The 15,175-nt window shown below is 29.3% G+C and overlaps 1 protein-coding gene across 1 annotated transcript; it reads left to right on the forward strand.

The window, feature by feature from the left end:
- Positions 1-11,492: 11,492 nt before the first annotated feature.
- On the forward strand, positions 11,493-12,636 carry LOC106771063 (caffeoylshikimate esterase). Its single transcript, XM_014656956.2, has one exon. The coding sequence runs from the start codon at positions 11,524-11,526 to the stop codon at positions 12,565-12,567; it is 1,044 nt and encodes a 347-aa protein (XP_014512442.1). The 5' UTR covers positions 11,493-11,523; the 3' UTR covers positions 12,568-12,636.
- The last annotated feature ends 2,539 nt before the right edge of the window (positions 12,637-15,175 follow it).

The raw sequence follows: 15,175 nt of genomic DNA on the forward strand, positions 1-15,175 counted from the left end.
ATATCAGATTATGTAATTTAGAAGCTTTTTTCTTATAACCCTATATGACTTTTTTGAAAGTCATTTTAATTTTTCGATGATCGAAAAGTAAAAAATAATTTCCGAAATGTATGATCTAAAAAAATTTAAAATTATACAATCTAATAGTATTTTTAACTTGTATATAATTTAATTTTTAACTTATTGATTTTATAATTCAATAAATGTGAGTGAGAAGTTTATATATATAAAGGTTTAAGAATAAATATATGAAACTGTCCCAAACTTTATTCTTTCAAAAAAAGAAAATCCACAACAAACAAGATTCATTTTTTGTTCTATCTCTCTCATTGTCAATTTCAAACTATAATCTGAATTTCTTAATTTTAAATATAATTTTTAAAAATAATTTAAAATTACATAATTCATAAGTGATCATCAAAACATTTCTCATAATGAGAGTTCTAAAAGATATACTTGAAAAACTATTTTGGAATGTTTCCAAGAGACAACTAATCTGATAAATATTTGACATACTTTAAAGAATTTAAACCTTTTTATTTAAATAATATATAAAATAGTGGATGCATTATCAGCGAGGTAAGAGAAGAAAAAAATAGTTCAATTTCAAAGGAGAATAATAAGCAAAGCAATGCAAATGGGCCATGCTTATTTCAGGACGCAAAGGACAGTTTATGGATTGCGTTAGTAAGAACAACAAACGAGGATGTCTAGATTCGATGCAAATTATTGGTCCTCCTCCTCATTATTTTCTTTCCTTTTCTAGTATATTACACAAACACTAAGAAAATTATTTTCATAAACAAAATCATATATACATACGTATTGCATTAAAAGTGTGAAAAGAAAGGAGACCATAGGAAGTTGCTTTGCTTCACAAATTCATTTCTTTTGGCACTCAACATTATACTTAATTACTCAATTCTTTCAATTCCTCAATCATTAAAAATACTGTTCTAATTTTTCCTATAAAAAATTCTCACCACAAATACTATCACCAGTTAGGTTAAAACACTTTATATTAGACATCTTCAGCGAATAATCCCTTTTTTATGTTATTTATATTATATTATATTATATATAAATTATACCACCTTTATGTAGGTTGGTTACATATACTAAGTAAAATGATATTTTAACATTATTTTTGACACCATTTTGATACTGCACACGTGTTAAAATGTGATTGGACGATTTCAAATTAAAAAAACAAACTTTGTTTTTTTTTTTTTCAAATATACCTATCTCAACTTTTTTAATTTGAAATCATTCAATCACATTTTGAGACGTGTGTAGTGTCAAAACGATATCAAGGTGTTAAAATATCATTTTCCATATACTAAATACGAGAGCTAGCTACAGCCACCAGTGGTCCTCTAATTGATGTGGTCATTCATTCATCGTTTTCACTGCAATAAAAGCTGACACAACGTGCCATTCTACGTTCATCGCCTAGTTATTAATTGAATTTTTGTTAGATTAATCTTTCACTAAATATCTAACTTTTTATGAGATAAAAAATTGCTAATTTTATTGTGGGTTTAAAATTTTCGTCTTTATTACTCGATGTTCATCTTTTGTTTATATTTAAGTTAAATTCTATTGCTTTTGTGAAGACGTGTCAAATATTAAAAAAATTATCATTTTTATCTAATAAATTAAGCTTTTACAATCATTGCTGGACCATGCTTTTCACTTTCTTCTTCGGATTCAAACGTGGTAACTTGTTATACAATATAAAACAAGAAAAATTGTTATAATGGGCCACTGAGGTTTTAATTTTCCAAGACTTTTTAGTAGATATTATAAAATGGGGAGATTCCCTCAATTCGAGTATAGTTGCTTAATTAATGTGACAAGCTTCTTTAAAGAAAGGAAGATAATTGAGTTATATTTAGTCAACTAGTATTATATTAGAAGTGTGAAATGTATTATTAGTTAGATTGGGTGTAATTATTTAGAAAAAGATGGTATTCTATTAATTAGTTAAATTGACTTTAGAATCTCGTATAACTATTTAGAATTAAAATGATATATAATAATTGTTGAATGAAAAATTGGTATTTTATTAGGCCGATATTTATTAAATATACACTTTGTTGACTTATTTTTTTACTCTTCAAGTCAAGATATTTACCTAAATATATTTCAATGTCTTCAATTGAGAGTCAATAAAGACATTTTGGTGTTCAAGTTAAAAATATATTATAATTAGAAATATAGTAATAAATAAACTAATTAACATTCATTATATACAATACCTACATGAGTCCTATTTATTGGCCTAAGATTCACAGACTTACCCAATTTTAAGGTTTTCTAATTTATTTAATTATCTTTAATTTATATTTACAAATTTATCTTGCTGTAAATACTTGAGTGTCTCCTCCTATGTTGTGGTATTGGCTGATATCCTTTACCACAATTTATATAAGTCAAGGTATGCTCTTTCTTAACTTATCATTACATTGACAATTAAAAGCATAATACAACTTTTAAAATGATAATTATAAATAATGAAAAAAGAAGCTTTAAGTTTAGGCATATATTGCTTGATAATTGGTTTATTTCAAACAACTAGTAATAATTAAATGCACATAGAAGATAGTTGAAGTGTTATAATAGATAATGGAGTGATTTCAGACTTAAATAAAAGAGATGTCAAAATAATTTTACTGAACCAGTGTCAATGATTATATTTGTTATAATTATAGAAATTAAGAGTTCATTTTATATTCATAGAATAATATCATTGTAATAAAGAGACGATACTATATAATCATGAAAATGTATATATGTATAACAAATATATCAAGACTATATTTTTATACTTAATATGATATTGTGACCCCAAGATACTATAAGAAACAATTTTAAAAATTAGATATTTTAATTTCACTTTAATGACAATTTGAAACAAAATTTGTTCATTATGTTATTACAAAATAGGTGTAACCAATCACTCTTAAATGATAATTTATTTGTGGTATGTTTTTGGTGAGTTAGATTTTTGATTTTAGTTAAATATGTTTAATACAAGTCTTTCAAAAGAGATAAAGTGTGACAAATTAGTTTGAAGTTATTAAGATGCACTTGAAATTCTTGGTAATATTAGATAATGATTTAAGTGTAATCTGTTGTGTTTGTGATAGTTCTCTTATAGAAAAACATATGTTGAGAAATGATACAGATATATATGATTGTATAACACATCATTTGAAAGTAAAAGTAGTGCATCTTCAATTCATAAAGCTCAACTTTCAAACTTTCAATATATATATTATGAAACTTCTCCAATAATATTTATGAAGGCAAGTGATATTTCAAAGTAGTAGTAAAGAGTAAAGAGGTAAGGTAAAATTAGAAAGATATTTGTTGCTTTCTAATTTTTTAATGAACATATATCTACTATAGTTTTGTGTATATTATCACCCAGTATAATATACTTGTAAATAAAAAAAAGGATTTATTTTATAAAAATAATAAAATAGATAATCCTAATTAAAATATGTAAAATATATAAATAAATTTAGCCTAAAATTGATTAAATATGTTTTTTAATATTAAAAAATTAAATTTGTAGAGCAAACTAATTGTCATCTACTTGTGACTTAAGTGAAGGATACCATGACATATAATATAACCTTATTTTTAAAAGAATTATGAAGTAAGTAGAATAAAATATAATCAGTAAATATATATATATATATATATATATATATATATATATATATATATATATATATATTACTATTTTTGTTCCTCTCTGTCTTTTCTAGATAGATAAATACAAAATAAAAAATAAAAAAATAACGAGACACAAAATGAAAAAAAAAAATTCAATATAACTTTACATTATAGTTTCTGTACGTTTTCTTTACTGTTGAAACATTACGATGTGAAATCTCGTACAATTATACAACAGAGAATTATAGAGAAGGGTTCATAATACCAGCTGGCATGATTCAAAGATTTTTTTTGCAGCTTCAAGTTTTAAAGAGTTAGTCATGATAACCATTTTAAGATAATTTTGAATTATATTCTGAAATATTTCAACGCACTCTGCTCCTATACATTATTCTAAACAAGTATAGTTCTTGAGAAATTATATATGAATAATAGGACTTCTTGGTCTGTTAGATAATTAATATTGCATCTTAATGTAAAATTATATCTCACAATATATTGTGAAATATATTTTATTATAATAGTACAATTTTTTTTTTTAATTTTACTTATTTACACATTGTTTAACATAAATAATTATGACACCAACGTTTTTAATTTATCAGTTAAACTTAATTAACACTTTTTTGTTCTTTCATATAAAGTTAGGAACTAGGTAAGATTTATGTTGTCTTATTTCCAGCGACCGAAACATGAGAACCGAAAAAAGACTATATAAAAATTTGAAAACCAAAGTGTTAAATATGAAAAATAAAACAAACTTTTACTTAAAAAATGCTATAACAATTTAATAAAAGCTCATAATCAATTATATTAAAAAGTATAATTAACTATATCATAAACATTTTATTAATATTAACATATAATTAGATTTAAATGAAATATAATATAACATTTGTTTCTTTTAAACAAAAAAAAATATCAGAATAAAAAAGAAAATATAATAATTTTAATTTTCATATTTTATTAAGTAAATTATTCCAACACTTGATAATTAATTTCATGACCTTTTTTCAAAAAAAAATAATCAACCAAGTTATGAATTAATTTTAGTATACATATTCTTTAAGTTGATCTAGGAAAGAAATTATACATTATTTGACGAAATAAAATTTAATTTTTAATTCAATTTTAATATCATATTTGTTTCACAAAATAATTGCTTCATAATTAATCATTTTGGAATTCTTATTACAGCCACCTTATTTAAGATACTCTAATAATTTTATATCATGTAATTAATGGTTTTTTCATGAACAATTTATTAACATCATTTTCAATTTAAAATTTTAAAATAATAATTTTATGAATCTTTATGTGATATATGTGACACCCAGGAGGGTGGGGAGTGATCGCGGGTGCAAGAGGCACGACAAGGAGCGATTCCTGACAAACTTTCAATGGAAGGAACACATGAACGAATCAAATATACACCGGAATGAGAGGAAGGATCCAGAGACTGTATAGGTATGAGACTATACGGTTTAAGGATAACTTAAAAGAATTGAGGACAAAACACACTAAAAAGTCTCGTGTTGATGTGTGGAGGCAGTCAGCAGTCCCTCTAAGTTGTCGGGGCGTGTGACAATGTACAATTTTTTTATTTCTATTAAATATGAGTTTTAGATTCATTTTCCTTCATAAAACAAACTATAATTTGTCATTGATTTTCCTTCAATTTTTTTAACCTAAACAGTTTAATTATTCCTAATCTTTTTCCTTTTGGAAAGTAAAACATTAAAGAATTTGCTGTGTATATATAATAAAGTTGGAGTGGGGCAAAACGAAATTACGAAGTACTAAAGTATAGGAAAGTGGAAGTGTAGCCGTGCTTTCTGTGTGTTTTGTTCTTTTTGACCAACCGCTTTGGGATTTGGCTACATAACATAGTCTTAGCATCTGCAATGGTAATTTCCCTTGTTGTCCTCTTCCCACCAAACTCATTTCTCTTATTTTAAACCTTGCAAGCTCTTCAATTTTTTCTTCAGAACATGGCTCCCATCACCACCTACTTCCTCATCCTCATCTCCTCTGTCTTCTACGTCTTCTCCGACGCTCGTCTCGCCCTCGAAGACTTCACTGTTCATGATCATCTTCTCTTTCCATACTCTTCTTTCGGTTTCTCCGTCAACCACCATGAATATCCAATCCTTCTCTGAACCATACCATCTCTCTCTCTTCTCTACCTTACTTCAATCTCTATCTTCATCATACACTTTCCTTTTTTTCATATCACCTTTCATCACTTCTCCAATCTTCTGTTTTAGGAATATTATAAATGTTTCTCTGGTGAAAATGGAGACATATAGAGGTAGAAATGAGTGTGTTTGTAAGATCTTTTTATTTTCTTAGTAAATTACACTCCACTCTTCTGGAGCTCAAGAAATTACGATGGATTGTAATTTCTATCTCTTTTCGTTTATGAAACAATGTAATGCTGTTTATTAATTATTTCTGTTCATGCATTTCTATGTTATTTGAAAAGAGAAATTCATGTAATTTCATTAAGTTTTAAGAAATGCGAATATGGTTTTTCTGGTTTTCTTGTTTTGTGTCTGTAAGATATGACTAGTTACTTCTGCTACTTGGAAATTCAAAGTGTTGGAAGAAAAGCAATATTTTGCTGTCTTCATCTGGACTGTGACTGTGAAGTGGAATTTTATTGCTTTCAGACAAAGTAAGGGTTTTTATCCTAAGATATGATGTTTTTTTTTTTTTGTTTCAGATTTTGTTCAAATTTACATTATTAATCTCTATATTTAATAAAATTTATTCGACAGACGCTTAATGATTATTGTTTTGAGCTAATGGTTCTTTCAAATAACGATTTATTCTCGTATCGTGTGTGTGTTTTTCTTTTACTTACAAATTTATAATTTGTATATTAATATAAAAAGATAAATTGTGATCTTGAAAAATATATATATAAATATAATATAAAGATGTGAATATGATGTGGGCTACGCTGTTATAAGGTTGTTTCATAATTAGTACTCGAATTCATGACGTGACTTATTAACTTATCAAGATTGAGTGCAGCATTACCGGTGTTAGAAAAAGAACTTGTCTTTACAGCTTTTGGATATTAAAACGAATAAACTTTTATCAAGAGTATAAAAACACCATCTACTGTTTTACGGATAATATATATAAGTAAAAAGTTATTCACATGATGATTTTTTTCAATTAATTTTGATGTACGGATACAATATTTGATATATTGATATATTTATTTTTAAAATAATAAAATATATATGATAATTCAAAACTATTTATAATTTTTTTTATTGGATGAATTCAAATTTTAATCATATATATTAAACGTTATTAACATAAAAGAATTATAAACTATATATGTCATCATACAAATATTATTATATTATGTATTAAATACTTTATGAATTAATATTAATAAAATATTTTAATTATCTAACAGAAATATTTATTTTTGGTAGTGAGGGAGAAGAACAGCCACCTGTTAGAAGACAAAAACCAATTGTTGAGAGATTGCTTTTAAGAAGAAGGGTCCCACTTAAAACGACAACATTAGACGTTTAATAATTGACGTGTGACGTAATTTTTTTTCATGAAAGTTGTAGACAATTCCTTTTACTAACGACTCACTATAACACACAATATTTTAATATTTGATTAAAAAACATAAATTCATCAGCAACCAAAGCTTGTTTAATTTTATTTTATTTTTTTATCATAGGGTGAATTATTTATATAAAAAAAATCAGTAAAAATCTCTTCCTACTTCGTGTGTGATTTCTTTTCATTTTAAGGTTCATAAAACTTGTTGATATTATTTCTTTTATTAGTTATACATCAGGAGCATATAATATTTTGATAACTTCATCATCTATACAACCATTTGATAATGTAGTATTAAAATAGTATTTTTGTCCTCCAAGTTTTTTAATATATTTATCTATGTATATGTATATCTTATCCCTTCTGTTGATAGTTTTCAGATTGATTGTATTATATGATTTGAAAGATTAGATGTAATTTTGTTACAGTTTAAGATAAGTAGGTAAATTTATCCTGTTTTAGCCTATGTAAATATAAATGGCTACTATGCTTATGCTTATCCATAGGCAATATTTTCTTGTGATGTCAGTCTTGTTGAATATGATAGTTTATTTTTTTATTTTTTATTTTTAAGAAAAAGTGAGGGTTGAATATGTTACCATTCTTAAATAAATGATATTTTTGTGTTTTATTTTCATAAAATTACATTTATTTTTTATTTTTATATTTAACAAAATCAATGTATTTTAAATTCTCCTATATTAAGGACTGAAAGTATATAATTTTAGTAAGCAAAAAACGATAAACGTTATGATCTAATAATATTAAAATAGAGAAAAGAAAAAAGAAGACTACAAGATAAAATTAGACAAACTTAATAAGCTACTTTGTCTCATTTGTTTTGATATTGTTTTACTTTTTTAAAGTTTTTATTTAAATCAAATTTGAAAAACATAATCAATTATTCTTTTCGACATTCAGTACATTTTTTCATGTCATCACTTTTGTAATACTATTCTTGTTAATTGGATATAAGAGACTAAAATTATGATTTTAACAGGAATGGTAACTCTAAAACTCGCGAGACAATTTCAAAATTAATATTAAATTGTTGGTTGTATATATAAGGGTGGATGTGTTTATTACTTGAAGATATTTCTTTTGCTTGAAGTTATTGCATATCCTTTTTTATCTTTTGCTTTTCGTAGCCATCATTTTCAGTGAGTGTGACCAATACTTAATGATTGTTGCTTGCAAGACACAAGTGCAGATAAATGATATTTTGAAAGAAGCATTCATATGCTACCAAAGAATAAATTTTGAAAGTATGCACGAATGGTAACATAAGAATAATACACAATAAAAAATTGGTAACATTTGAGTTACTTAATTAAGATGGGATCATCTAAACTCTACAAAATGGAATCCCATTTAAAACATTATTTTATTATAGAATTGAATCAATATAACAATTTGTAACAGTGTATTAAAATTGATATGTGTTTTAAAATAATGAGACTGAATATTTTAATATTAAAATAATTTAGTAATATAAATAGAATTTCATAAACTCGTTTCATTATCTAAAACTCTCATAATCTCTCTAAAACTTATTATTCGAGTTCATTTTTCCTTCTTTCTAAGATTTTTTATTATTAACTCATCTGTTTAACGATCACGAGATGTCTAGGAGATCATAGTAGTGAACTCTCCAGGTTTTCTTGTAAAACAAGTAAATTTTTACTATTTTTTCTTTAGCTCCAAGTTTAAGACTCATGCATATAAGTTTGTCATTTGATATTCTTTTATTGTTCTTCTTCTACCAGAGGTCCTAGGAACTTGCTTTGATCACGATTTTGTGGTTTGTAAGTGTTTTTATAGTTTTTTGAGCTGAGAAAATAGTTGTTCAATGTGTAGAGCTATGGTAGTTTCCCGATCAGGTAAGGGAAGTTAGTGATTGTTTTAATTTGAGTTATGAAGTATAAATTGGTTGTTGTTAGTATATGAAGTTAATATATGTTGATTCATTATGCCTGAAATGATTATTTTAACATTAAAGTGTGTTTGGACAGTCTGCTTGGTTAAATGATGCTTGTTGACATTGATGATTATATTTTAGACTTGATTAGTATAATGAATATTGGTATTGTGAAGTTTCACGGTGTGAAATTTGTCTAGTATTGAGAAGTAGAGAGTAAACAAAGTTATAGGTAATTTTTAGACCGTAAAAGGGGGTTTTGATAGGCGAGATTTTGAAGTAAGGGTCGAATGGGAGGAACTGCGTTTTTAGGTTTGTTTTGAGGAGCACCAAACAAATAAAACAAAAACAGAATCTAAAGCATAAAGAGACACCAACAAATTTTAACATGGTAAACCTCTCAAAGCAAGGTAGGGTAAAAACTACGAGTTATCCAAACCAAAGAAAAACCTATTATGATCAATAATAGGATACAAAAGAGTTTCCAATAAAAACACCAAATGATGTTTTCAATCAGCCAAACTAAGTAAACATAAATGCTTACAAATGAGAGCAAAGAAGATAAAAATTCTCTAAAGCATAGTTTTTGATGCGGAGCTATTTTCTCCCAAAATATATTATCGATTAACGATCCGAACGGCTAGAATGAAGAACCATATGTATGAAACCCATTGTTAAAAAATCAGCTCGATCCAATGGTGAATGACTTCACAATGACAAAAACGTCAGTGTAGACTTTGTGTTATGTGGGAAATATTTTCTCTTCCTTTCTCCCTTACCTGACTTTTATCTTTCTCTAAATGAATCTTCTAATACTTCCTAATCTAACCCATCTCTATTAAAATAAAGTGAGACATAATAATTTACATTATTTAGTTCTATTCTTTACATGGAAAGGGAGTCCAATAATCTAACACTAAAGTGAAATTCTCATTTTGAGTTATTATTATTGATATTTGAGAGATATAATTGAAAATTGAAAATAACACCTAACTGATCAGATAAAAAGAACAAGGAAATCGTTGGATAAGATTTGAATATACAAAATTTGCATGATAAAAAAAACAAGTCATGATAAATTTTAGTGTTACATTTGAAGTTTATCTTTTGTTTCTTTTCCTATTAGTTATGATTCCTAAATAACGTGAAAGAAATTAAGTAGGAAGAGTATTCCGTATCTTATTTGTATTGTCTATCAATTTTCTAGCACGTCGGAAAATGAGTTCCTACAATCAGCAGCACACTAATGAACATTGATCCTGCATAACCTTGTTTCTTTAAGTTCAAATTTAAGAAGGTAGGTGGTAAGTACAAAGAGGATTGACATCCATGTTTGAATGTACAGGTCCCATATCGTGCAGCATGTTAAAAAGAATAATGTTAATAAATGTTTAGATCAGGTTCACAAAACGTCGAGCTGGGTTGCGTCAGCTTGTGGCCCAAGTGGGGACGTTAAAGCGAGGGAACATCTGAGGCCGAGTTGGGCTGGGCTTTGCTTGCAAAATGGCTGGCCTGTCCAATCCAAGTTGAGAAATGATCCATGTGACTTTGGCGTAGGCCGAGGTTTCCTGGTTCTTAGACTTGGGGGTACTGCGTGAGGCTGGATTAACAGAACAGCGATAACCTCGGATTCCCAACAGTAGAGGGAAAATAGGCTGCTGCGACCTAAGCCCACTTCTATTCTAGCCCAATTAGCCTTCAGCTTGGACCTTCACTTTAATTTTTTTGAACACAGAAAGTGGATCACCTTTTTTACATTTGCCAACTACTTTCCTTATCCTTATTAACTACAACTACTGAACTTCAACCTCCACCTCTCACATCACTTTAATGTCCCACTCTATGCGTTGTACTTCTGCTGTCTTTCACACCTAACCTAAGTCACCACTACTCATAAATATACCCAACAATTAAAATCTATACAAATATAAAATCTTTTTAATCATAAATAGGGTATGCTTAATTTAGTCAACCTCTACCTTGTTGAAAAATAAAATAATATCATGTAAACAATTACATTATTAAAGCAGAAGTTGAAAAATATTCATATCGACAAATTTTCTTACTATATACGACTTGGAATCAAAATCATAAGAATATTGCTTCAGAGATCCAACCATCTACATTGGGTAATCGAGTAAATGTAATTTATATACGGAAGCCTTTATACAATAAAAAAATTCCATGTTGAAAATGTATAAGAAAAGTAATATATATTAATTTTTATTGAATTAAAAAGTAAATAAATAATTATTTATATGTATAACAATAAATATGATAGGATAAATAGGGGAAAGTATTGCATTGTCATAGGATGGTGTATGAGTGAAAGAAACCAGCCTCTAACTCAGCTCAATTCTACACTCTCACTGCGCATTTTAGCCAGAATGGTGCACCCAATAGCGGAGGCAAACGAGGAAAGCCCCTTCGGGCAGCTAACTCCAGACGAATTCTATGCGCGCCACTCAGTGAGTCACGCTTCCGAGTTCATCACCAATCCTAGGGGTCTCAAGCTCTTCACTCAGTGGTGGACCCCACTCCCTCCCACTACTATAATCGGAACCCTCGCCGTCGTGCATGGATTCACCGGCGAGTCCAGCTGGCTCATCCAGCTCACCGCCGTCCACTTCGCAAAGGCCGGCTTCGCAACTTGCGCAATCGACCACCAGGGCCACGGCTTCTCCGATGGCCTTATCGCTCACATTCCCGACATTAACCCCGTCGTCGACGACTGCATCTCCTTCTTCGAGAACTTCCGTTCTCGCTTCGATCCCTCACTCCCTTCGTTCCTCTACTCTGAATCCCTCGGCGGCGCAATCGCGCTTTTAATCACGCTCCGCCGCCGCGAAATGTCGTGGAACGGCGTTATCCTCAACGGCGCCATGTGCGGGATCAGCGCCAAATTTAAGCCGCCGTGGCCGCTCGAGCACTTCCTCTCCCTGGCCGCCGCGGTAATCCCAACGTGGCGCGTGGTCCCCACCCGGGGCTCCATCCCCGAGGTGTCGTTCAAGGTGGAGTGGAAGCGGAAGCTCGCGCTGGCTAGTCCGCGGAGGACGGTGGCGCGTCCGCGGGCTGCCACGGCGCAAGAGCTCATGCGGATCTGCCGGGAGCTGCAGGGAAGGTACGAGGAGGTGGAGGTGCCGCTACTGGTGGCGCATGGCGGCGACGATGTAGTGTGCGACCCTGCGTGCGTGGAGGAGTTGTACGCGCGTGCTGCGAGTAAGGATAAGACGCTGAAGATATATCCGGAAATGTGGCACCAGATGATTGGGGAACCTGAAGAGAACGTGGAGTTGGTTTTTGGGGATATGTTAGAGTGGCTTCGAACACGTGCCCAACGCGCCACCGCGCACGGTTCCGCTTAAGTGCTATAGTAGTTTGTTTTATTATATCATACATTATTATATAATATAATAAGATAATAATGTTTTTTATAGGTTTGTTGGTGTTTATTGTCCATATATATGGCTCTCAGTTAATCATTAACTATTTTTAAGTTAAATTTTTAAATAGAGTTTTTCCAACAAAATAGGGCAGATCTTATTACGAATTAATTTCAAACTATTTCTGAATTTTAATGTTTTACTTAAGAATTTCACGATTTTGATACCTTATTTAAATATGATTGAATGAATAATCAAATAACTTTATTTAATTTACATTTTAGTTTTAAATAAATAACAAAAGGGATATTTCAGAAATTAAATTTAAATATGATGACAATAATTTGAGTTCGTTTAGAAGAGAAAAATATATTCAGGAAAAGGTTATATAAAAAAAATTGTAACAATGTATAAATTTATCAACCTCCACACGAAAAACATGACTCACCGAATTTCATTCTTTTATTTCTCTCAACAAAATAAAATTATTTTACTTCCAATTAAAATATTATCAGTGACATTTTAACAAACATTAATCAGTACACTCCTTAAGTAGTTAAAGAGAACTATCCCCACCGCAAATTCTTAACATTAAATTCTAAAACAAGAAACTATCGTGCTGATGACAAAAACTTGAACGAAATAGAATTTCTTTCTTCTTTAATGTGATCGACTATGGAATTATAAAATTGTTAAGATGCTTTACTTTTGATAAATTTAAATAAATTCATTTAAATTTCTAAATTTAATATCTTTAGCAAGACTCGTCTTTTTAAGTTTGAAGAATTTGATTATTCTACTAAGCTTTTAATTATTTTATCATTCTTACAAACTTATCATGGTAATTTTTTAAAACCTTCAAAATTTGTTCTTAAACTCTTCAAAAGTAATTGTTATTGGATTGTATCCACACACTGTATTCCTAAACAAACGAATAAGTACATATGGGTAAATCACATTATATTTGGCATTCATACAATATTGTAGATAACATGTTTTCACATAAAGATTTTTAAAATATTTCAAATTATAAATAACAGTGCTAATTTCACATCGTAAGACAACCTTTCTCGAGTCATTGAACTTACCGTTAAGAGAAATTGAATGTGGGGTTTTGGAAAAGCTCTTAGTGTAGATTACACTTATGGTAAATCTTCAAAAAATTTATGTTAAGAAAAAATATTTTTGGAAAAAAATATTTATGGGTTGGAGATATGATTTGGGATTATCTCATATTATAGGTGACTATTTACATTTTATAAACGTGTTATAATGATAAAAATAAAGGACATAATGATTTCTATCTTTTAACCACAAAATAATACATAAATAATCATTATTTGGTGTATAGAATGAGAATAATTTGAGAACTACAATAAAATTTTGTTATTTGCCCTCCTTTTTATGCTATGGAGTTGGGTAGAAATAGAACGAAAAAAAATGATATTTTCATTCATTGGAGATGAAAGTTTTACAAAGATTAAAAGTAGGAGTGTTACTCCCTCGAGCACTCTACGTTCCAAATTTCTTAAACTTCCAAAACTATCCCTGTACTTAAAAAAAAAAAACCTACACCTCTCTTCTTTTCTTAAACTGATTTTAAAATCCGTTTAAGAAAATTTCTTTCAACGAATTTTCAAATTTGTTGAACCTTTTAAAAAATTCTTTAACATATTTTTTCCTAAAGGAGTCTTTTTAACTAATTTTGAAATCTGTTAAAAAAGAGTATTTTTGAAATGTGAGCATGCAGGAAAAAAGGTTGGGAGGTGCAGGAAGTAATCCTCTGTAACTAGTAGTTGACAACTGTTTCCGAATAGGACTCAAAACCCCGCATAGAAGATTCAACCTTTGGGCCTTGCATTTTTCTTTTTTGAACAAATGTATAGTAACTAACTGCACAGGTGCATGGAGCAAAAGTCTCCTTATAAACTCAACAAGGCCCAGCTATTGGCAACCTTAAGTCACTATTCAATTGGCCAATAGCTGCTAAAGGGATGGGGGCAAACGTTCCAAAGGTTTCAACAGAGGTGAGGGATTGTGAAGATGCAGAATGAAGAAGGAAGAGGTGCAAGGATAAATTTTACCTTTCTTATTATAATTTTAAAAAAAGTAATTTAGAATTTATAAATTTTGTTGGAGTGCTAGAAGAAAAAAGAGTGGTGCAGGAAGAAACAGCTGTGATTAGAAAATAATTGTGTTGGTGATTTTCTTAAACGAGTTGGGCCTTTGGTTAGGTTTGGTGAACTGTTTGAATGCACTTAGAAAGAATGAAGCAAACAAACATATAGAGGGAAAGAAAGCGTTTTTGAAGTTTTATTTTTTAGTTTTAAAAAACAAAGCAATAAAATATGAAGGTTATTTCATATTTCTAAAATTCATTCAGTGCAAGGCCCTTAAAATATTTAAGGCTATTGGGCCTCTGAAAAGATCCCAGACCCATTCGTATTGGGCACATGGCCAAGAGAGGGGTCCCTTCCCTTAGCTTCAGAAATTCATTTCTCCATTTTCTTTTCTCTCTCAAGAACAGAAACCTTGCCCTAACTCAAGCTCTCACTTCTCTCTAGATTTCCAGCATATTCCACCGTTAGAG

The sequence above is a fragment of the Vigna radiata genome, chromosome 8 (assembly GCF_000741045.1).
Source record: "Vigna radiata var. radiata cultivar VC1973A chromosome 8, Vradiata_ver6, whole genome shotgun sequence".
NCBI classification, from domain to species: Eukaryota; Viridiplantae; Streptophyta; class Magnoliopsida; order Fabales; family Fabaceae; genus Vigna; species Vigna radiata.

Excerpts from the sequence above, each read along its gene's own strand:
- LOC106771063 (XM_014656956.2), top strand. The coding sequence starts at position 11,524 with ATGAGTGAAAGAAACCAGCCTCTAACTCAGCTCAATTCTACACTCTCA.